Source organism: Siniperca chuatsi, linkage group LG16 (assembly GCF_020085105.1).
Source record: "Siniperca chuatsi isolate FFG_IHB_CAS linkage group LG16, ASM2008510v1, whole genome shotgun sequence".
NCBI lineage: Eukaryota > Metazoa > Chordata > Actinopteri > Centrarchiformes > Sinipercidae > Siniperca > Siniperca chuatsi.
The window spans coordinates 15,197,933-15,222,915 of NC_058057.1; the positions used below are offsets into that span (position 1 = coordinate 15,197,933).

General features: G+C 41.5%; 1 protein-coding gene across 3 annotated transcripts; it reads left to right on the forward strand.

Moving 5' to 3' along the window:
* The first annotated feature begins 15 nt into the window (after nucleotides 1–15).
* Nucleotides 16–24,169, forward strand: rps6kc1 (ribosomal protein S6 kinase polypeptide 1). 3 transcript variants are annotated; one of them, XR_006374937.1, is made up of 16 exons: nucleotides 16–204; nucleotides 1,206–1,241; nucleotides 2,384–2,504; nucleotides 2,891–3,006; nucleotides 3,087–3,180; nucleotides 3,284–3,337; nucleotides 3,478–3,909; nucleotides 4,824–4,948; nucleotides 5,821–5,919; nucleotides 8,141–8,188; nucleotides 8,901–9,033; nucleotides 11,144–12,784; nucleotides 13,906–13,995; nucleotides 14,314–14,344; nucleotides 17,523–18,062; nucleotides 19,239–19,317. XR_006374937.1 is itself a non-coding variant. In XM_044169363.1 (16 exons), the coding sequence occupies exons 1-16, from the start codon at nucleotides 103–105 to the stop codon at nucleotides 22,473–22,475; spliced, it is 3,372 nt and encodes a 1,123-aa protein (XP_044025298.1). In that variant the 5' UTR covers nucleotides 18–102; the 3' UTR covers nucleotides 22,476–24,169. The 3 variants fall into 3 exon arrangements, 2 of the variants coding, with proteins under 2 accessions (XP_044025298.1, XP_044025299.1); XM_044169363.1 differs by lacking the exons at nucleotides 14,314–14,344; nucleotides 17,523–18,062 and adding exons at nucleotides 20,995–21,090; nucleotides 22,374–24,169 and having other exon boundaries at nucleotides 18–204; nucleotides 19,239–19,321; XM_044169364.1 differs by lacking the exons at nucleotides 16–204; nucleotides 14,314–14,344; nucleotides 17,523–18,062 and adding exons at nucleotides 20,995–21,090; nucleotides 22,374–24,169 and having other exon boundaries at nucleotides 1,200–1,241; nucleotides 2,384–2,452; nucleotides 19,239–19,321.
* The last annotated feature ends 814 nt before the right edge of the window (nucleotides 24,170–24,983 follow it).

Here is a 24,983-nt window from a genome sequence, read left to right on the forward strand (position 1 = left end):
TCAAGGAGGAGCTCTAACTTATTTGCCTGCCTGTCACTGTGCTCTCTGGGAATGAATGTGTACGGCTAGCCGGCTGGTAGCCTTGGCAATGTCACAATCAGAATGATATCGCAGCGGGACAGAGGAGAACTTGCTCGGTTTTATACTGTCACAGATCCCAAAAAGCACCAGAAAGGCTACACTGTGTACAAAGTGACCGCAAGGGTAAGTAAAGGGAGGATGGGCACTCTGACAGCAAGGCTGATTCTAGGTGTTGTTAGCTAATATGTACTAGCTGTTTAGCTTGAGCTATGCTAACGAAGCTAATATGATACAAACACAAGTAACGTTACTTCAACCTCTTGAGGATTACCTGGCAATGGTAAAAGCTATTGTGAAAACCGCAGATTTAGCTTACAGACACATGGAGACTTGCTTATATTTTTAAATGTGGGTTTTTTACGCCCAGTGGATTGTCTGGTTGCTAACTTACATTAGCAACATTAGCCAGACTGATTGAATCCGACCTAAACGCTATGTTAACCTGGTGTTAACCGCTAGATAGCTAACTAGCTAGTTTAGTTAGTGGTGTATGTTGCGTTACGACAGACGAGCATTAAGGAGATAATGTTAAGCATCTTTAAGCAGAAAAAAATCTGTTCGGACTATCATTATCTAGAAACCTGGTTCGTGTTGTCATTATATTTTGAGGCAAGTTTACCAGAGAAATGCCCTGAAACAAGTAATTAACGGTGTAGGAATCCTGATTATAAAGTACAGACCCGCTATTTAAGCTAGGATGGAGAAATGTCAGCCTGGGTTAACTTCATAACCTACATGTCAATGGCTTAAACTCTCTGTATCTCCCAGAGTAAGGTGCTGCTATAACGTTACTCACTTTCAAGTTAGGAGAAAAAAAACCCAGACCAAATTTCATATCCCATTATTCATCCACGCTTCTGTCAGACCTCCAGTTACAATGCGTGCAGTGATTTTACAGATACATGGGCATACTCCTGCTTGTTATGAATGTTGGTGATGTCTCGTTCTTACACTCAAGACTACCGTCATTCGCTATATAATGCACTCATTGTCACACTCAGAGCTGTGTCCCTGCTCATTCTTGTGCCAGCCTCACAAGAAACCAGCACTGGCATCTTTTTAGATAGGAATCACTCACATGGAGACTCTAAAGCCTTGAGTTCTCTTCTCCGTCTTCCACACAGATAATCTCCAGGAGGAACCCAGAGGATGTCCAAGAGGTAAGACATGCAGCCAATATTTTTATATTGTGACTGCCTGAGTTGTGTGTGGCTCTATGTTCCTTATCAACCTCCTTATACATGAGATTTTAGAAAGCAGGGCTTAATTTTTCTGTCCAGAAACGCTGTGAAAAATAATTTATATAAAAAAGCCACAAATTAGGCCTACATCAGGAGAATTATTGCATTCCTCTTTTGCACGCATTCATTCATTTTGCATTTTTTTTTTACATTGGAAGCTCACTGTCTTTATGTCAGAATACTGACAACTCGGGCTGTTATTGCCCACATATTATATATTAAGGAATGCCTGTCACATCTTCGCTCAAAACAGCAGTTTTGTCTTTTAAAAGGTTTTACAGAACATTTAACTATTCCCCTTTCTCATGATGTACCTATGAACATGCAGTTTAAACACAGATGCATGATCTCTTATATTTGTCACGCAGTGAGGAATGCAGTCTAGCCCTGAACCAGCGCTAATGCAGCAGGCATGATGTCAATTACTGCATGTGTGTGTAAGAGACAGTGAAAGCATTTTGCCTGGAAACACATACCTCCATTATTGAGCAGTGCTCCTGGTTGGGAGTGGTGCTCAGTCCAGCAGGTTGGCCAGGATTTTAGCAAACAGGACTGGCATCTCAACATTAGGCCATTATGTTTTGCTTTATCCCACAGAGTAAGGAACTACTTTGTCCACGTTTGTGTGTGACTGTTGTGGCCTGTGTTTTATTGCACGAGATGGCAATGGAATGTAACTTGTCAAATTAGTTAGATTGTTTCATGTTTTGGCACAGGAGCAATAGCTGAAGTTTGATTGTAGTTTCAGGCTATGGAGTGCTTGTTAAAGTTTAAAAAAATAAATGTCTTTAACAAGACATGAATATTTGAATGATTCAGATATTTAAAATAAAAAGTGATAATGAGATTACTTTTACAGACAAGTACAAAATCAAGTTACTTCTTCAAGCAGTGTTTGGTAAACAAAATTGATATAATCCATTTGGTGAAGCTTCACACGTCTTTAAACACACAAGTATTGATTCCCCAACTCCTGCCTCCTCCCTGTCTTCATCCATCTGTCCTCTCTCTCTCTCTCTCTCTCTCTCTCTCTCTCTCTCTCTCTCTCTCTCTTTTTGTAGATAACAGTATGGAAGAGATACAGTGATTTCCGGAAGCTTCATCAGAACCTCTGGCAGTTACACAAGAATGTATGTAGCCAGTCGGAGCTTTTTCCTCCCTTTGCCAGGGCCAAAGTCTTTGGTAAGAAACTACCCCCCTTGATTCCCCTGTGTCATACATTTTTCCTGATAAAGGTAAAAAGACCAAATGCTTATCTTTTTAATTTTTCTTAATGCTTGCACTGGACCTAAGTGTGTAGACCCTTCTCCTGTTCGAATTCTTTGGTCTTCTGTTACCTTAACATTTGGTTGGAAAAACTGTTATAGAGACAGACTTTGCTGTTATACAAGACTAGAAATCCTGGACCTTTGAACCACTGGAGAAGTAGTGATGACTCTGCCCTCTTGAGGAAGCTCAGTGTTATTACTCACTCAGTAACCACTACTGTTAGTTGACATGATCACTTGCCTAAAGGCAATTTCACTCTTTGCGTGTACCTATCTTTCTATCCATGTCTGCATGTGCAGGTCGTTTTGATGACTCAGTAATTGAGGAAAGAAGACAGTGCTCTGAGGATCTGCTACAGTTCTCTGCCAATATCCCTGCTCTCTATAGTAGTCAGCACATCCAAGATTTCTTCAAGGTATCCAAACACACACATGCAGCAGCATAAACATACTCAGAGAGAGACTATGGACTGCAATGTTTTTAATTGTTTTCAAGGGAGGTGAGGTCCATGACGGCTCAGAGCTCATTGGACCAGCTGAGCCCTTTTCTGACTTCCTGGCAGACAGTTTATCAGACTGCAGCTCTGATGGTAAGGTTGCACACAATTACTCTTCCTCAGAATCAATCTTCCCTGTAATTTACAATGACTGTTAATTCATATTTTCTCAGAGATGTGTGCACATGTTTTTCAGTTCAAAGAGACATCAGTGGTGCAGATGATTTGACTATCACATCTGAATATGGAGGTAAAGTTTGTTTATGCATCAAAATAACACCCACCTACATTAGCGCTCAATTAGATTTTAGTATTTCTGACATATATAGACTTATTATGAAGTGTGCATGTATCTGTCTGTATTGACCCTAGCATTGTTTTCCTCCCCAGGCCCGTCCAGTGACAGCGACCTGACCTCCCTGGCTGTGGACACAGACTCTTTGGCTGGGCTGGATGATGGCATGGCTTCAGGCCGCACCTCCCCAAACCAGCCACAAGGGGGGGCCACCAACATTAGCAGCAGCTGCAGCCCTCGCTTGCCCTCCCTACACGAACGCCGAACCCCATCTCCTGCCCCAGCCCCAGCCCCTGCCTCCTCAGCCCCTAACCTAGAGGTCAGCTTGCCGGGCCGAACGCCATTGCTCTTTTCTGGCAGTCTGAAGAAAGCCCATGGTGGCAACCCTAAGGACGTGAAATCAGACTACCTAGACAGAGCCAGTGAGCTCATCTGTTTGGCTGTACAGAAGGAGAAAGAGCAGGACTTCCAGGCAGCTTTCTCCTGCTATCGCAGCGGAGTGGACCTGCTGTTGCAAGGAGTGCAAGGTCAGTTTGGGTTTTAAAAATAGGGCATCCTACACGTTCCATAATGTAACTCAGTAGCATCTTTACTTTTGACCCTCCCTGCCTGGTGAACACCCTCATCTTTCAAACTTTATGACCCCAAATTGCAGTGCTGGCTTTCTGTTAAAAAATTGTAGTTTCCAAGTCCAGATTCAGACATGATGAAGCTCTGGCCTGGGTCAGTATGTTCTGTGTCAGAACCAGCGACATCATCGTGAGAAGAGAGAGACAGGGAGAAAGCGAGAGCTGCTGTGGACCAGCGAGAGAGAGGGAGTGCGCATATACGGAAAGAAGGAGAGAAGTGTCAAACTGAAACTCAAGTTTATTTGGAGATCATGTAAAATTAAATTCACTACTCAATGAGAAATTTGGGTATATTCACAATTAAGAGGGTCTGTCTTTTTTTCCTGTTTCATCCGGTCTCTTTTTTTGTGACACTGCAGAGAAACGCTTCATGTGGTCAGGAGGAACAGTAAGGTTTTCACTGCTGATAGACAGAGGGTGGATTCTCAGCTTTGATGCTCAGTAAAAAATATGAGAGGACACTAAACTGAATGTGTATTTATGCACACCGTCATTCCTAATCATTGCTCGCGCTGGCAGGTGGCTGGCGGCTGGAGTGGGGGGAGTGGATGGATGATTGGTTCTTGTCAGATAACATCTTTGTGGGCTGGTCGTTGAGAATCACTGCCAGTGACCCTGATCTTGCACCTCTGTGTGGAGGGGCCAAACCAAAAAGACTTTTCACTTTAACTTTGTGGTTTATTAGCTTATTAGTCACTGTAATAACATGCGTTTTTTCAGTAAATAAAATGCTAGTACCAAAACTTTTAACCCTGCACTATAAAAACTGCTTTGTAAAGAAAAATTATTGATCTCACTCACCCCTTTTTCAGGTGAGCCCAGTCCCACGCGACGAGAGGCAGTGAAGAAGAAGACTGCAGAGTATCTGATGCGTGCAGAACAGATATCCAGTCAGCATCTGAGAAGCAATATGGGTCAAGGGTCAACACAGACAGTGGTGAGTGGGAGGGAAATGTCATTGTGCATTATGCTGTCTCTTTTAGATTATGCAAATGTGCTTTATTTGCATGCATTCTCCAGGTTCCTCAAACCACTTGAGGCAGTGTATCAGAGTGTGTTCGGGTTTATTACAGATGAAAACATTACAGCAAGTCTGTGTTGAAAAATGTTTTTATAATAATATCAATATTTTTATAATAACAATCAGTCAAATCAAAATCAATCAAACGACAACTGAAAACAATGTGACGATGTGAAAGGGCTCGCTTTTAGTGATGAACTTACAGAGAATTATCACCTGAATCCGCAGTTCCCCTCAGCTTCAGACAAACTTAACTGATGAACATAGTTGAGCATTTAGCAGCTAAAGAGCCAGACATTTCCCTCAGAGTTGGTACAGACCAAAAACAGAGCTAAAAGGAGAGTAAATAGTGGACTTTCCTCAGGTGAACACACGTCTCCAAATGAATGCTGATGTTGCTCTTTAACTGCTGGATGTGTAAATAAGCAACTGCTTGCTAATTTCGCCATATTAACTTAAAAGGTGACAGTATGACAATTTTGTGTTCACAACTTGTGTCTCCTGCTGCCAGGTAGCCAAAAAAATCTGTTATTGCAGGTTTAAGGAAACAAACACAAATGAGTGCTTTCCTCAAAATATAGTTTTTGTATTAGACACAGTCTGCCTTGTGATGATCACAGACTGGAGTTTATCTTTTTATATTTTTGACTATGACACTGACTGTTGCTCTGTTTCACATATTATTTGGGTCACATGTTGCAAGAGGTTGCGATACCTAATGAATGTGACCATATTTTTATTAATTACCATTAACATACCAAGTACTATGAAATATTTTTTTGTCCAAGGCTTTGGGGGCACAGTGCTGCCCGTCCACCAGCAGAGGAGGCCAGCGTGGTCCATCTGAGGAGCTGGGAGCTTTCAGGGTGTTGGGGGTCATAGATAAGGTCAGTTTACTATTGACAAGTCTTGTAACTTGCAGCCACATTTTGTGAGTTAACTTGAATATTGTTTCATTTATGATCACAATCAATAATTTGTCTTTTTTTCTACCAAGAGAGTGTGTAAAAGACATGAAAAGACAAAACTCATCAGTGTTAAAAATAAACATTTCACTTTATTTGATTTGATGTCAGAATTTTCTTCTTGAATATTATAGTAAATTTGGAGGAGGAGAATTCTTAAGGTGAAAACGAAACAATAACTGTGGTCTTAACAAAAACACTTAGGTCCGGCAGACACTCATTTATTTAATAATTGCCCCGGCCAGATAAATATGGATGGTATCCATCTACAAATTTCTCCTCCTTGTGTCCTTTCCTTCTCTGAACATCTCTTTTATCTGGAGCAATAAAACGTAATAGATTTACTGGATGGTATAGTAAGGGCTGAGTGTGTGTGTGTGTGTGTGTGTGTGTGTGTGTGTGTGTGTGTGTGTGTGTGTGTGTGTGTGTGTGTGTGTGTGTGTGTGTATGCTTAGCATCACTTATGACTACCACAAGGTCAGTTTAGGTTGCTGGTCCTCTCGACCAGCTGCCGGCGAAGCAACTTCACCACTCAGCCATGAAATGACTTGGCAAGCAGCTCAGAGAGCGGCACACAACATTGAATCAATGATGCTCGTCTTCCACACACACAAAACCCCAAGGAAAATGTTGACACAATACCAACATGTGTTACTCTACAGAGGTGCATGCAAAATCCGCAATATGTCAGAAACAAATCACACACACAGCAAAAAAAAACCCCGCCATAAGCGAAAACTACGCTATACAGAAATGGCCCAGCTTTCCTCTCCTCTTTCTCCTCCTCCTCCTCCTTCTTCCTTTCACTTTTAATGGGGACAGAGGGGACAGATGGAGAGAGCTCCTCACCCTACTGCCCCCCCTGTGCCCCTCTTCTCCACCTCCCCCCTTCCCTGATGTTTGTGTCTTAATTATATTAGCACCCTGGCTAGCACTGTCACTCTGTTTACTCACAGCTCCATTCATATCCATTTAGCCTGCACCTGTTTGGTCCCCGCCAGGGTCACATGGAGAGAATGCACCCACAAAACATACGCACGCACTCCACGATGCACAAACACAGACCGGCTCACACACATATGCTCAAGCTCTCCCCTGAGACGGTGCGGGAGCAGAAGAGCAATGGAGATGTCAGGAAATAAAGATATTAGGAAGAACGAGAGGGAGAAAGTAAAGGAAAGTGAAATGAGAGATGGTAGGAGCTTTTTTGGTGGAATTTGGGTACAGATGGAAAGAAGGTAGGGATTTAGAGATGGCAATGCTAGCAATTACTGTGCCTGCTATGAAGCATTGCACAGCTCTGTAGTGATATATTTTTCAAGGAACATGTGTGCTCCAAAATTAAAACAAATTTGCAGCACAGGAAAGAAATGTGTGCATCTGATATATGAACATAAATGTGAATTATTACTCATGTCCCTTTTTGTGTATATTAGGGCTACACAATTATTTTGAATAATGATTCATCTGTCTGTTATTTTTAATATAAGTCTACGAAATTAACCAAAAATAGTGAAAAATGGTCATTATCATTTTCAAGAAACTAAGGTAACCTCTTCAGATTGATTGTTTTGTTCAACCAACAGTCCAAAATCTATTTAATCAATTTACAGTGATTTTTTAAAAAAAAAAAAAAAAAAAAGAAAGAAAAGAAATTCTCTGTATTAGATCAAATGGAACCGGCGAGTCCTTGGCTTTTTTGAATTAATAAATTACTTGATGAGATTACCAATTATTGTCATGTAATTTTCTCTCAATCAACTAATCGATTAATATAGTTATTGATTTAGGTATAATGTATTTATAAAAATATGTGTTAATTCTGTAACCTTTTTATACCTTTTTTTTCACAGCTAGTATTGCATTTTCCCCCTTTTTGCTATTACACTACAGACATCGATAGACATAGATTACTTTTAGTCGGTATGTGGCTGGGACTTGGTTTGGTCAACACAGCAGGATGTGACGTGTTAATGTCAATGTTTCTAGTATAATTTAGGGACCTACATTTATCTTGCAGTGACCCTTGTGTGCCCTGACCTAGCCGTTGAAAAACACTGCTCTGGAGGACATGACCACTACCTCATCTTAGACTGTATATGTCTGTTCATACCTGGCAATTAATGGCATTCTTCCATCACAGGTTCTTTTGGTCATGGACAAGAGAACACAAGAGACGTTCATCCTGAAAGTAAGTGTGTGTGTGTGTGTGTGTGTGTGTGTGTGTGTGTGTGTGTGTGTGTGTGTGTGTGTGTGTGTGTGTGTGTGTGTGTGTGTGTGTGTGTGTGTGTGTGTGTGTGTGTGTGTGTGTGTGTGTGTGTGTGCGCGCGCGCGCGCACCCGCATCCTTGTCGTCCTGACTGTAAGTGTAAAGTGTGCCAGAAGCCCCTGTGTGTGACTGGTGTAATTGATTCTAATGGGCCTGTCCCTGTCAGCTCCTCTGCTCTCAGGTGTGAGACGTGTGCCAGATGCCAACGCACAGCGCAGGCACAGATGACTACACACACACACGCGGCGCACAAATACACGCATACCTACACACACTCGCAGCCAATGTGAACTTTACGTGTAGCGCTGATAAATTTGTGTGGCTCTGTTAAAGTCATGCGCTGTATGTGGCTTGATGAATCCAGTGACTTTGGGTTGCCATGGGGCATAGCTGGCACCTCTTTTTAATGGGAGGTTTCTCCTTTACCACACTCCCTTTCTCATTTTTTTTTTTTTTTTTTTTTTTTTTTTACTCTACACACAAACTAAAACACTCACCTTCCTTTTCCTCCTCTCATGCCCTCTTTATTTGGGTTAATTTTCCTTTTCTCCTCTTGTCCTTAAAAGCACTTTCTTTTTTTTTGCTTTCTTCACCTTTAATTACTCACCTCCTTTTCCTCTCCCTTCTTATTGCAGGGTCTGAGGAAGAGCAGTGACTGTGGGCGGACTACGAGGACGATCATGCCCCACTCTGTGCCCCACATGGTGCAGTTGCGGAAATTCATCGTCTCTGAAGACGCAGTTTTCCTTTTGCTGCAGTATGCTGAAGGTAAGACACACACATCTCATGCTCATCAGTTTCATCTCTTTCATCAATTTCCCTCTTTTGTCTTCTTTACCTCTAACTGTCTTTTCCCCTCCTTCACCTGATCCCTCTTCCTCTCTTCTCCCACCCATCTCCCTGCCCTTGTTCCAGACAGATGTTTGATAGAGATAGGTGTGTGTCACAGGTCATTATTCTGAATACCAGGTGGCGCCATGCTTCATTAGCTATGCCAACACCTGGGCCTCCTTACATCCCACTCACTCTAGGATGTGTGTGTAGCTCATGAGAGTACAATGAAATGCAGCCATATTTTTTAATGCCCTGTAACCTATTCAATCTGGCGCACTCTATACCTACCTTGCGCTAATATTAGTGGACAGTAGTGAATATCATATGGCGCTGTTGATCTAATAAAGCTAATCAAATGCCAGAAGAGGCATAGTTTCACCACAGTTGCATCCCACCTCTGTGATTCACAAAATCCAGGGTTGCTCTTTATGCTTCTATAGTATGCTGTTAGCAGCTGATGGGTTGAATGAGGATAGACAGACAGGCAGACAGAGGGAGGCAGTGACCTGAGTGACATTGGACAAAACAACATGTGGATGGTTTTACTTTCTAAGCCATCGAGCTGCCCCGCTATCATTATCATCACTGTGAACTCTCTATCCATTCTCATCACACACAACAGATGCTGGCTTCCAATTGCTCACACTACAGCTGTGTGTATATCTGTGTATATGTGTGTGTGTGTGTGTGTGTGTGTGTGTGTGTGTGTGTGTGTGTAAGACAGCGAGAAATCAAAATGCTAACATTACACTGGGAACCTAAAGCACACACCCACCCCAACCCCATTTAGCCAAATTGGGTTCATTCATAACTGTTTTTGTTTGCCTTGGTTACTCATTCCTAAGTGGAAACTAATGACCCTTTTTCCAAATAGTTCCAGTAACTAAGGAGCCCCAGAAACCAAAGTCAGGAACTAAAAGTCTCTTTTGCACATTCCTTTTTGAGTTTCTGCAGCATCTGAAAAACTGAAAATTAGGTCAATTAGGCAGAAAGCTAATTTTTGTTTCAGATGCGATGTTTTCATGGACAGAAAAGTGAGAAGCCTGCCTTCGAAATGATGATGAGTGGTTTCTGTTTATTCGTTTGTTCAAGGCTCAAAGCTCAATTTCCAACTGAGCAAAGCGGGCAACTAGGCAGGGACCCCCAGACTTTTAAGGGGCTCCAAAGGCCCCAAGTTGCCTATGCGGTGATTACTGGTACTTTGATCATCAATTACAAATTAATTTGGTAATATGGACCACTACAGCACAATTAAATACTGAAATTGTAAGGGCCCAAATGTGGCTTTTTCCAACTTGAGACCCATATAAAGGGGCCCTGTGTCAGTCTAGTCTTAACACCTTTTAATAATTCAGTTGATAGTTTAATGACATGGTGCATATTTTTAAACACATATTCTAATTTGTGTTAAATCAAATGATCACAAACTAAGTGATGTACAGTAAACCCTGTGGCAGGTGATATTACTGCCTAAAAATACTGGTTGGTTTGGCGAAACAATAGGGGCCTGCAGATCATTCTTGCCATAGGCCTCACACTGGGTTAATTAGGCCCTGTTTCTGCTGTAGAACATAACTGCATTGAAACAACTTCAAGAGTGGTTTAGAAGTCTACTACATAAATATGTTACTTTGTTTAAATATCAATAAACCATCCCAATTCCTGTGTTGATACTACTGGCACCCAGTGCTTGCTTACTGTGTGAATGAATGATGTACACAAATTGTAGCAGCCTTGAGAATAGTGTTTTACTAGTCAGCAACTTTCAGTAGTGCTACCCCAAAGCAGGAACTTTTTGGACGATGGAAACTATGGCCTAGGTACTAAATTTTGACCAAGGTTCCCCCAGTTGAAAAACAGGTTGCTGATTTCCTAAAAACATTCCTGGAAAAGTTCCTGCAGGAGAAATGTGCTGTAATTATCCAGAAATAGCATAGCTTTCTGTCTAATTCCTCATTCGTCCTCTTAATACCTCTGCTTACCACCGTATTAGATACACCCTCCTTTTTTATTGTCTTTAATGCCCTGTTTCCTTCATCTTTAGGCGGAAAGCTGTGGTCTCACATAGGAAAGTACCTTCATAATTCCAGCCCAGAGGAAAGCTTTGACATTCCTTTCATCCAGAAGAGCCACACAGTGGCTGTACACTCTCCACAACATGCTGTACCACAGCTGGATGTAGGTTCAGCCAGTTCTGGTTCTGGGCCGGTTGCTTGTTCTGATTCTCTCTCAGGGCTGCAGAAGGAAGGGGAGAACCTCATCACGTCTCCTCAGAGAAGTGTTCTCCTTCCCAGGCTTAACGAACAAATCGGGGCCCAGTCAGACTTCGGAGCCAACTCTGAGGAAGAGTGCACCAACAGTTATTTGACACTTTGCAATGAGTATGAACAAGACAAAGTAGAACCAGATGCACTAGAAGAGGAGGAAGAGAAGAGTGAACATGAAATGCTGGAAGTGCCCATAGTGACGACCACCACTTCTTCATATAGCCGCTCACTGCTTAGCAACGACAGCCTTTCTTCACCTATCAGCTCTCAGGAACTCGGGTTTTTCACAGAGTCATCCGACAAAAGTGGCCACACCCTTGACAATGAGCAATACCGTGGCGAGGGACCGGACCACAGTGAAGTCTTCAGTCCTTTGCCCTCCCCTGCTGTACCTCTGTCTTTGGATCAGTCCAAGCACACGCCAATGGAGTTTTTCCGTATTGACAGCAAAGACAGTGAGGTGACCTGTCTCGACTTAGGAGAGCAGCGCCCTTCTCATAAACAGGTCCCCCTCTTTTCTACATCTGACCTGGGCTTGAATGTCACTGAGGATCTTCCAGAGCTGGCTCAGGAGGTCAAGGGCTACAGTTCAGAGCTTTGGGGGTTGGACTGTAGTGATAAAGGCTCCAATGAGTCAGTGCCAGTCATCTCATTTAAAGAGGCAGTAGTTGAGGATGAAGGTCACCCACCAGACCTTTTGGTCAACCTGCCTGTAATGAGTGGGACTGTAGTCTCTTTACAGGAAGAATTAGAAGCTTCAGGCGTGTGTCTGGGCCTCGAGGCCACAGCCTCTCCTCACAAGTTAATCCAGCCTGATGTTTTACAGCTTCACAGCCAGCCTGAGGAAGGGGAGGAGCAGCCACTGGAGCAGGAGCTTTCATCTCTGTGTACAGCCTCTGCAACTTGTGACACCAGTGTTGCATCTTCCTCTCCCTTCAACTCACTGTGGGAAGACTGCAGCTTGGCGTTTGGGCAAGAGACCTCTGACAAAATGGATGCATGCCAAGATAATGACCTTCCCTTTGACCTTCCAGTTACTGACTCACTTAATGAGAAACTAGATGCCAGTACAGGAGTAAATACTGACTTGGTTCCAGACCCCAGTGGCAATAGCACAGGATATATCCCAGCCACAAATGGGACTGAGGCCTGTGCAGTCTTGAGTGAGAGTTTATCAGGTCTTGATGGTGAATCATCACGAGTTATTAGTAATACAGGTGGCAGCGAATTTGATACAGAAGTATCGCGGCTGTTTGCAGAGCTGGACGAGCTGTCGTTGGCTGCATCCCAAGCTCGTATCCCTGAGGAATTTGTACGATGCCGGGCTGTAGAGATGGTGACAGCCCTGGATTCTCTGCACCAAGAGGGCATCATCTGTCGAGATCTAAACCCCAACAACATCCTGCTCGACCACCAAGGTTAGACATTCATTATTACCACAGACTTTTTCATGGCACAGTGCTGTAGACAAGAATTCCTGTGAAAATATTTTATGAAGTTTTGTCCTGTAAGATCCCATTTTGTCATCTATCTCATAGCTCTCCTAAAGTATCACAGTGTGGGTGTGGAAAAAGACCTGAAAATTTTCAAAAAACATTTAGACTCTGTAAGTAATATTGGCTGGAATACTATAACAATAATGCCACAACTACTTACTACATACAAGTAAATCTTCTGATGGCTAGTGAAAAACATTTAAATGTCAACTTCCAAGACACATGAATTAGAAAATTCATGCACTGAACAGAGGCTGCAGCGGGAGCAATAATTTACAGTCTATTAGGTGGCCCTTTCACCATGACTATTTCAGATGTAAATAGGTCAATAAAGACCTAATGAAAATCCTATAGACTCTTGGTGGCACCTTCTCTTATTTCTCTTACAAAATCACATTCCTCTGAAGTTGCTGTACATGGATGTCATATTTTTTGCTTGTCTTCTCCAGCCAAAAAATGCAAAATACAAAACTTTTATGAAGTCAAGATCTGTGGTTATTCCTTTCTTAGAGCAGATAGTATTTGTAATCCATTTACTAAAATGAAGGCTCTTCCAGAGGCGAAAGTGTTGTTTTACCAGGAGGTCACAGATTCCCCCTCAACTTCTTCTTTTGTCGTCCTACAATCATCTCTCTCCACCTCGTTATCAACAAGCGTCTAATTAGCTGAGTGGCTGTTTTCGTCTCCCTGGTGGTAATTATTGTTCTAAAGGGGCCATCAACGGCGTAGTGTGGTGCATCAGTCTGGCTAGCCCAGGCTAATGGCCACGGCTACCTAATGACACCATTAGTTCTAATGATAGCGTTAACGGGTAGCCGCTAAACAGGAGTAATCGCAGGGTCTGTGTGCTTGAAAAGCTTGCAAAGAGATGTAGAGAGGTAGAAAGGAACGGAGGAAGGAAGTGCTGTAAAGCTGAATAAACAGTTTGAAAAGTAGCGAGTGACACTTGACTGTGATGGGTTGACAAGAGGCAGAGCATGAGATGAATGTTTCACACTTTGATTTTGAGCTTGAACACTTTCTGTCTCTTCCTGTCTCTTAAGGTCATGTTCAGCTTACCTACTTTTGTAGCTGGAGTGATGTGGAGGAGTCCTGTGACAAAGAGGCCATTTCCAATATGTACTGTGCACCAGGTGAGACATACATATACATGCTAAAACACTTTATTTCTCTGATTTCTCTTATGCACTCATTCTATACTTATGAATTAGGAACCTCATTTTGTGTGTGTTTGCGTGTCAGTTAGGAGGTTTATGTGGGGTTAATTCTATGCAGGCATGCATGGCCATAAGTAGACCACTTTCCCATGGTCACAGAACCTTCATTCATAGCCAGACATGAATAAACAGTCCAAATATACACAAACCAATCGAGTAGTAGTAGAAAGAGAGAGAGAGAGACTGACAAAAATCCATATGCAAAGGTGCTCTTTCCATTCTGTTCTTTTGCAGTTAAAGGAACCACATCTAAAGGATACATACGGTAATCATCATGACAGTGTTATTTTACATTTTAATTAACACTCAGAGTGGTTAATATCTGGAGGATAAATGAGAAATATCTTTTTTACTCTTGCAGTCACAGTTTTGAGAAGCTGGATCTTGTTGTAATTCTCTCTTTGTCCTGTAGAGTGTGCTGTTGTGCAACAGTTAGCCAATAGTGCAGTAACCCCATGTGTTGCCCCCAGCAGGCTTGTGGCAGCTCTGGCATGCTGTTTACAAGCTGCCTAAAACAAACTGCTGCTAGACTACAGCACCATGTCCCTACTTAACACTTCCGTGTGTGGGGGGGGGATAAGTTTTCCAATATGTTGCTGCTTTAAGCATATGCCTTCACACTTGGGCTGTTGGATAGATTATGCATTATGTGTTTAATTACATCTTCTTAAATATGCAGGATGAATAACTGGTAGCTGAAAACACTGGCTGCACTCTGAGACATACACAATGACCCGCACACCCATTCACTCTCCCACGCACTTATATTAAGCTATTCACTCATATTCATCCTCTCTCTCAAGCCAGGAAGGTCACTTCAGATTTAAATCCTCCTTGTGACTAGAACGTACAGTATGCCACTGTTGTAATAAATCTGAAAGCAACAAATGCTCTGTCTAATATCCAAAGTGTGCATTTTTTCCCTTAGCAACAGCTTATTTAAAAGCCTACTAATGGAAATAGAAGCACATAGATGCATATAGTGGCCAGCGGTAGATGACCTAAAGACACAGGAGCTCAGCACAAGGAGCTTTATGCACAATGTAGCTGAGCCGAAACATGTTTGTCATTAAATCATTGTGTAATTAATGTAATAATTTTCTTGTTAATACAAGCAGCGAGAGATTGTCACACTAAGTGCGTGGATGGTAGATTTGAAAGGTAACATGCGGAACAATCTTGTCTATTTAATAATGAATTTGGCATTCAAATTTAATTTTAACTTTGACTAAATATACACTTGACTTACAGTCAGTTATCACAGCACTGTTAACCCAATTCTGGATCAGTCAAGTTTTTAGAAGTGCTGTCCTCAAATGTCATATCTTGTCCAACCAGCAGTCAAAGAACTGGAAGGTATTCACTTTAAAATTACATAAAAATAAACAAATATTCAGTCTTGCCAAATGATGTAAATGATTGACTTTCAAAATTGTAACTGAATATATAGACAAATCCTTTCAGCACTGTGAAATTAAGATGTAGTTTAAGACAAATACAAGTATAAACAATGTTGGACACAGTGTCTGTGGATGACGAGAGGAGCTGGAGGCGGCAATAAAATCAGAAGCATGGCTTTATGTAAAAGTTGCACATCATCTACAGTAGCTCCTAACACAATAAAAATCAGTGGTGGTGCTCTTTGAATCACATTTGGGTGGTGCTTGCATTCAACTCACACAAATAATCAAAAATATTTTACAGCAAAAGATGCCCAGTAAAAGAATGTTAAATGTTGGGGATAAAAGCCAGCGCCTTAGTGAAATGAAGTGGAACAGAACTGACATCAGCGCAGGTGTGAAAGGTTTTGTTAGTTAAACGACTGTTGATCCCATGTGGATCAATGGATGTAATACATATTAGCAACCAGCAGGGGGTGTGTTATGCTGTTGTTGAGTGATAGTACCACGTCCACATCTATTGACTGTCCTACTCAAACATTAGCAACTTTTTCTCTTTTTCTTGTGTGTCTCTTATGTCCATCTTTCTTTGATGTTGTAAATTCAGATATATTACAAAGTAATGGCTATCACCTATTTTGCTTGCTTGTATTTATTGCGTACCTGCAAATCCCTGCGTTTGGTAGATGTATCTGTAGATGTATGTGCTTGTGAACACACACACTTAGTAACGCAGAGGTTAGTGAGTGTGTGTCTCTCCTGCCCTTGTTATGCATTGCTGTTTATCCAGACAGGGTCAGCTCTAGCGATGGCTTCATTCCTGATGACAGATTTATGACTGTTTGCCAGAAAGCTAGCAGGGGGCCTGCTGTGACCGTATGTGTGTGTGTGTGTGTGTGTGTGTCTGTTTAAGAAGGAGGGAAACATGTTTTTAAAACGCACACATTCACACCCAAAAAACACGGGAGTGAACTCGGAAAATACAGCAACAGTGTATCTATTTATTCTGCACTTCTGCTTATTTACTTTCTCACCATTCCGTCATTACTGATAAACATCAGATGGCTAATGTTTTGTTCTCTAATAAGACAAAAAACAAGCTGTGGAGTAACAGTGTGACACAACCTAATTTGAACAGAAATTGTTTATTGTTCTGTTGAGAGGGAAGCAAGTCCAAAACCGATTGTCTTCAACGTCTAAGAAAAGGGAAATTCAATATTCTTCCCCTCTGAGGTAACAAGTCAGTTACTGAGGACTTCATCATCATACTCACTGTTAACTTTCACCGTTTTGTTCTTTTACCTGCTCAGCCACAGGATGATCTGTTGGAAGATAAAGTTTAGTTCCTCTTTTTACACAGAGCTGTCATATCATTGTTTCGAAGAGATTTTCAAGTAAGAAATTGTGCCCTGAAAGTACCTTTTTGAAAGTTCTTTATTATTTGAATATTCTTACTCTGTCCGCATAATGAAGATGAGTCATGGGATTTGTCAACATTTATCAACAGAGCCTTCCCAGCTCATAAGACACACACACACACACACACACAGTCTTGGGACATGATACACCGATCCCTCCTTACTTCCTACCTGCATACACTTTACTTCCTCTTTCAACAATGACTGTCAGTTAAGTTTTTAGGGAAGTCGGTCTAAGAGGAGAAGAGAGAAAGTTCCTTATGGCCCCCAGGAGAGAGGAGATGGAGTGTGATTAAGATACAAAGCAGGAGGGAACTGCATTGTTGAAGGGAAAGGGAAGAAGAAGAGGCCATGAGGTGAACACACTGTATTGTTGTGTATCTGAACTCCTCAGTATCCTTTTGTTTTCTTAGAATTCTCATGATTAAATTTTTAGTGTTTCCTGTGCTGTTCAAGAAAGAAAATGCTAGCTTAGTAAAGGTATGATCAAATTTGAAAATGTACACATCACACAGTGCAGTGCAACAGTGGGGTTGAATGACCTATGGCCTGTGGATGCAGTTAATTCTCCCTTCCCGTCCTCTTTCTCTTTCTATCTCACTTTCTCCCTGCCTCGCTCTGACAGAGCGGTAAGTGTAGCCAGCTCCACTGTACTCTCCCTGCAGCTCCTTAGACATTAATCCATTGTGATGACATCGACCTTGCTCTGAGACGTGTGCGTGCGTGCGTGTGTATGTATGTGTGTTGTCTGTGTGTGTCCAGTATTTCCCTCCAGCTCATAACTACGCAGGTATCACTAGTCTGTTCAATGACGATCTTCTCTCCTTGGCTGTCAAAACAGCAGTCCTGGGGAGCCCTGAAGTCTGGTTGCTCAGTTGGCTGTGTGTGTGTGTGTGTGTGTGTGTGTGTGTGTGTGTGTGTGTGTGTGTGTGTGTGTGTGTATTTGTATACGAAACGTCCAAGTCGTATCATAGCCCTCTCTAACCTTTACTGCAAGAGAGCCGCACAGGCCCCTGGAGTTCCCGGCAGCCTCCAGGAGAGGGGTCTTTGTCTCTTATGCTCCCCCAGCTGAGGAGCCTGGTCTCTGGGCACACACAGACGTGACCCTGGGTTCTGGCCCTCTGGAGAGAGCAGAGGGAAGCCGAGCGGCACAAGAGGCCATCTGGTACCCAGTGGAGCTAACACACACACACACACTTTTGACTTTAGCACACGCTCACTCTTGGTTTCCTGTGTGTTACTTAAACATACGTGGAGTCCCAACAGCCTTCTATCGAGCTGGCTATCAGACTGATTGTGGATCACATGCTCGCAGAACGTGGCCATGAGCTAGACTTTAGGTCAAGAGCTAGATTCAAAGTGGACAAACTTCCTGTGAAATGTCCACATTGAGGGGGATTTGTGGTCTTGTCTGTATGTAGATGCAAGTGTTTGCGTATTAAAGACTAACACAAGACCAAAGAGGGAGAATTTTAGAAAAGGAAGAGATGTCTGTAATTATTGATTAACTAATTAATTAGTTTTGGTTGTCCAGACAAAAACCTTTATGATGGACCGTCAGCAGGTTCTGTGGTAAGACTGCAACAATTTGTTGATTTGATAATTAAGTTTAAGAAGTTTGGACTGTTAAATGGACAAAACAAGACATTTGATGAAATGACTTTCTTTTTTGGGTTTTAGTAAATTGTGATTCACAAATTTGCCACTATTTCCTGACATTTCACAGACCAAACAATTAATTGAGAAATTGAGAAAAATAAAATTTCTTTAACCCCACACTAAAAATAGTGCAGGGTTAAAGAAAACTGAACAAAAGTGTTGTACTATTTGCTCTCAGTTGTTCCTGCTTTACATTTTTTAGTGTGTGTGTGTGTGTGTGTGTGTGTGTGTGTGTGTGTTGTATGAGTGTGTGTTTGTGTTTTGAGGTCAGGTCATGCAGATGGTGTGAAGTTGCAGCAGACGGTTTCCTCAATTTAACTGCTTTTTTATTATGCAAATCACCCTTTTATGAGACACACACTTGTTTGTGTGTGACTGTGTCCATGTTTTTGTGCTAATTTTGAATTGATTGTATCAATTCAATGAAACATTAAGTAACCCAAGATGCCTAAACCAAGATACCTAAAAATGATGTAATTGTGTAAGGGGTCTTAAGCATTTAGTGTCCAAGCTTAAGATCAGTAAATGATTTTAATTATACACATTTGATTATTTTCTTATTTTATATCCATCACTAGTTGATTAGTCTTCCCTATGTTCTTCCCCAACACATACTCTGTTTTTCTGCTTGTTAATATATTGATTAATTCAGTGTCTTCACTCTTTTTTGCTCTTGTTTCAGAGGTGGGAGGTATCAGTGAGGAGACCGCAGCATGCGATTGGTGGAGTTTTGGCGCCATCCTGTTTGAGCTCCTGACAGGCATGGTGAGTCGAAAAGTACCAAAAAAATGTTATCTTTGTTGCTAAGGTGTTGTGGGATGTCTGTAGGTGTCTTGGCTTTCAACTCTCTCACACTCTTTATGGTCGTGCCAGGTTGTGTGTGATTCTGCGCGCGTGTCTGTATGTGTTTGAGTAGGTGGAGTTTGTTGTTTTGGTGTGTGTATGTGTGTGTGAGGTGCGTCTTGGCTGCCGTCTCTTACTCTGGTTCTCGGGGAGTGCCAGGGGTGTCGGTGTGACTTTCTCCCCCAGCCTGAGCTCCATCTGCTGGGCCATGGGGTCAGCTCTCCCCGGGCCTCTTTGCTGGCTCCTGGAGCAGCGCTGGGCTTTGAGCACGCCGATCCGAGGTCGGTGTGGAAGGTGAGGTCCGGGGCAGCTCTCAAGGTGCTGGAACTCGGCTGGTCCAGGATCAGGGCTGCCTGAGGGACACTCTTTTAAGACAAGCTTGGGAGGAAGGGGAGCATCTCAGAGCCTTTTTTGTTTGGAAGACAATAGATACATATTCAGCTGCTATATATGTACACATGCACATGTTAATTATAAGTTGCTGCTCTCTTGAAGGACACATACAAACACAGTAGCACGCACAGACACCCAGTGCAGGTGCAGAGCGTCCCTTCAATTTTTCATTGTCTATTAAATTTGAATAAATTCTAACTGATTGCCAGTGGGCATATTTTCATATCAGCTATCAGTGGTTCCCATCTATGGCCCAAACATGAGTCGGGTTGTTAAGTTAGTGCTATTATGTTGAACAATACATACCCACTTACCTGGGGAAAAAAAAAAAGTCAGTCACAGATGTCTCCTTTGATGATTATGTCTGGGTACAGTCCTGGCAAGGATACACACACACAGGCACACATAGTGTCTCTTGATCCTTGCAGGATAAGATCTTGCCTGGAGCAGTCTTGACTGCGGCTAGGATCCCAGCCAGAACTCCTGCAGCACGTATGAGCAAAGAGAGAGAGAGAGTCAACCGACCTAACTGATGGAAAAAAAACACACTGGGTCCCACAACACAAACACACAAACAGTTTACGGCTTTCTCTTGCTGCACATATTCTGTACTAGCATTTTCAGTTTGTAGTTGTAGATGCACTAAAAGAAACAGTGATTACGGTCATTATTGTCAATTATTTTAACAATAGGGCTACATTCTGTGGTTGGAAAAGCACTTGCAGGTCTTGTGCTCCCTTACTCTCACTTCTGAGATTATTTTTAGTTAATCAGTCAGAGCAACAATTCCTCTTAATTGACAGTTTGAACCGATCTGATTTTACTATAACAAATAAAAAGTCTTTATATTTACGGCTGCTTAAGTGTAGGCTCTTCCAGTAAAGTTGCTCGGTATAAACGATGTATAATGTATAAACATGTCATTCTTTGTGTGACATTCACTCCATCTGACACACACACAGCAGTTCCAAGAAAGAGCAACAGCAGTGAAATCATTATCTTGTTGTAGTTGGTGTGATCAGTGTTGTTTCAGGTGCTCTGGCTCTTTGGTCTCCTCCTATTTGTCCAGTCCTGGTGCCCTCACATTGACTTAGGCTCTGTGGGTGTCAATAAATCTGTCCCTTTAGCTCTCAGTCTGTCAGGTTTTCTTTGGTATGATTGATAGTTATCTATCCTTTCCACCCCTCCTTCCCTCTGTACAGTCTCTGCTGCGGTGCCATCCAGCAGGAATCGGTCGTCACACCGCTCTCAACATCCCCGAGTCTGTTTCAGAGGAGGCCAGATCTCTGCTGGAGCAGGTGAGAGTCTAGTGTGCCTCTGGTAACTTGTGTGTTGATATTTTATGTACATTGAATTGAGTGGCCCACTCAAATAGACTCACCCTAAAAAGATTTTTTTGTAATTCTGTATTTATTATACATTTTTTATAAAAACTCACACGCACTTGAAAATGCAGACTGAAGGAATTTGAACATGACTAATGGGGGATGGGTGAGTGAGGGACTCTTGCATGGTGTATGATAATGTCAAAGTAATAATCTGTAGCATTTTTAAGTAATTTAAAGTTACAGCTCTCTCTCACTGGTTGGTAAACGCAATAGTAATTTAAATTAGACAGAGTTTATAAAAAATGTGCATATGTGATATTTAAATACCCAGTTTTTGGCATGTCTCTTTCCCAGGGGAAAAATATGCACAATAAGTAATTTCCGACAGCAACAATAGTGGTCTGTTTGAAATAAATACAGTAGAAGAGCTGGGTTAGCATGACCTGCTACAGTGGCTCAGCAGATGCAAAAAAGGGTGTCGTCCACAAAAACTGTACTTTCATCGTCAAAACACACAAGTAAAAAACATCCCAGTACTGAAAACACTATCAGATAAATGAGTGATCTCTGGGAAGTGCAGCAAAGAGACTGAAAATAACCGGACCTCACTATACTACTTTAAATGATTAGGAATGTATTTTTCTGACAGATTATAACCGATAAACATGCATCCTACACATAGTGGACATATCCCTAATAGAGCTTACACCAAGCTAATATCTTAAAGCTAATTGCAAATCCTCAACACTGGTAATCTTTAGATGTATTTTAATATGGTTAGCACGGATTTATTTCTGCTTAATGTGGCACAAATCTGCTATGAATCCAGTGTAGTTGTGCTGTGAAGGAGTACACATGCAGACACTTATTACTTAGACTGCCCGATGACTGGATTTGCTCATTAGTCATTACAGTCAGTGTTACCTGTTTGCATGTTAATGCTATATAGTAGCCTTTATATGCAGTAACTCTAAAAGTTGTGAACTTTTTGGATGTTTTGTCATGCAGAAAAGTGTCATTTTAGAGTCCCTATGGCTCTCTACTGTAAATTCAATTCAAATCAATTTGCAATCATACATCCAGACTCTGCAGCTAAATGTGTATATATATACTTTGGCTCACTGGCTAAAAATGTTGTTATGACAATGTGATTTTTTTGTTTGTTTGTTTGTTTTTGTGATTTCACCTGGTTGCTTGTTGATTTAAAAATGTATGCGTGTCTCTTTTGGTATCTGTCTTGTCCTCCTGTGCAGTTGCTCCAGTACAATCCAATGGAGAGACTGGGGGCAGGTGTGGGAGGTGTGGATGATATCAAATCCCACCCTTTCTTTGCCAGAGTGGACTGGCCCAAATAGATGCTGTGCACTGTGGGAAACCAGATTTGCATCCTGGGAAACTGGCTGTCCTGAATGAACTCCTTTCAGACTGGATACGCAAATAGATATACAGTAAATACAGAATGCATGCATGCATTTCTGCACACATCTCCCATTTTGTGTACGGCCATTCAGTCCCCATGTACTTGTCTGATTTTTTTTTTTTTATGGAATTTGCCAAGAAGCAGTATTACCTTCCTTGTAAATTACAATTGCTCTGTTCTTTATCTCATAGAAGGTTTACTGTTAAACTTTTTTTAGTGCAGGGAACACTTAACAACATGTGTGGTGCAATAATTTATACAGTAAGTGCTGCTGAGTGATCCACTACGACATTGTTGCTTTTACGCTCCTCATGCAGTAGCTGTAAGCCAAAATGACACGACTGAGAGTGAGAGGTGACATTTTTGTGTTTTCACTGCATTCATTAAGTACTGCATGTTACCCATTCAAACTGACGCAAACTTAAGTCACCTTTTCTAAAGAAACATGTGCAATACACTCTGACAGACTTTGTTGCCACCTATAACACTTATATCATTCCTCACAGAGCCTATTGAGATTAGCTGCGAATGAGACAGGTTGATCTTTTTATTTAATGAGGGGGTTGTGTTGCTCTGATCTCGGAATAGATATGATATCTAATTTCCTACAGCATTGTCAATTTATTTTTTTTTTTTTGCCAACGCATTTTACTGCCAACCAGCCTGTGTACAGTAACAGAGATGGACACTATGCAAGGTGAATGAACAAAATGTGTTGAGGTAGGAGGAGATGGGTTTTGTTGTTTAATGAAAAATTTAGTTACATTAAGATTGAATTATTTAATAGATTATAGCTGGAAAAGGGGCCAGTTTAACAGACAGCGTAAGTCTTCTCCCTGCATGGACAGTGAGTGTGCTTCATTCAAGAAATAAAGAAGGATGAGGCATGAACCACACATTTGAAACCAGCCCTTTTACAGATTGTTGTTGTTTTTATGAATATCAGCGTAAACTCTTTACAACACTGCATTTTCCGCATGTAAGAATATGATTTATGTAATATATTTAATACAATGAAAAATCTATCGAATAATAAATGTGTGTTTTGTAAATACACCTTTTAAAGGATGCTGTGTTGAGTGAAAGTTACAACTAGGTCTCGAAGCCTTGATTATGTCCAACTTGTCAATCACTTACTGCCTCATCATTCAAATCCTTTTTATTTGATTGTTTGTGTTGTATTTTTGAGCAACACATCTGCTAACTTACCACACAGATCTTATTGCTGATTTTATTATATCTATAATGACTGAATTATATGGTAAACATTTCCATGGATACATTACACTCCATATATCACTTATAATTCGTATAATTGGATGAGACTTTTGAGAATTATTGGTGCGTATATCAAACGCTTAATACATTTACACAGATAATCACTCCACTGTAGATGCTGCACTCTGTTTTACTCCACTGCACTGCAGATTAAAACATGTTAACTGACAGATACCGTAAATTACCATGTTCATATTCCACCTATTAACCATTTTTATCAGACATAAACATCAAAGTAAGATTAGATTTCTTTTTTCCATTTTCTATTGAATGCTCACTCTTTTCTGTGCTGTATGTCTATACTGGTCTCTCAGTGTACTCTGGCTAACAATAAACATACCTGGATCAGTACATCTAGTGATGCTTCTTTTATAGATTCATTCATTACATGTAAGGAGCTGGGAGTGTAATGTGTTTGTTCTGAGGCTACAGCCCCTCTTATCAGCAGGACTGATGATACTCCTAGAAAGCCACTGTTACTCCTGCTGAGCGTCACCATGACAATACGAGCCAGCACGCAAACACACACACACACACAGCATGTTAAATCCCAAGCACTCATTGATGGTCCCTTTTGGGGTGGAGTTATGGTATTACCAGCTTCCAGTCTTAAAAATGCCTTGATTATTTGAAAATCTGTGTAGCTACTCAGCATGTTTCACTTCGACCTTCTAACGAAATGAAAATCGCATCTACAGTTGAGTTTTCCTTTAAGCAGCATGGGACAGCAGGGTACGTCCAGGTCCACTGAGGACTTGTGTATTTAATGAGCAGTTTTCACTGTGATTAAACAAAGCAATGCAGAAACCGGTTGACTCCCCTAATGTTAAGTCTTTGTGATAACTAAGCCAATTTGGAGTTGAGGGGTATTTTTGGCAAATCTCAAAATGGTGGTCAATAATAGAGGAGTAGTTTCAAGAAATTAGCTTATTTGCTTTCTTGCCGAGAGTTAGATGAGAAGATTGATACCACTCTCACGTCTGTATGTTAAATATGTAGCTGGAGACAGCAACCAGTTAGCTTAGCTTAGCATAAAGGCTGGCAACAGTCTTGGTTTTTGTTTAATCTGTACAGTGGATTATGTGCCGGACTATTTCTACGTTTTAGTGCGTTTTAGAGATGCTGGTAGACAGATTTTGTAACTATTGGACAGAGCCAGGCTAGC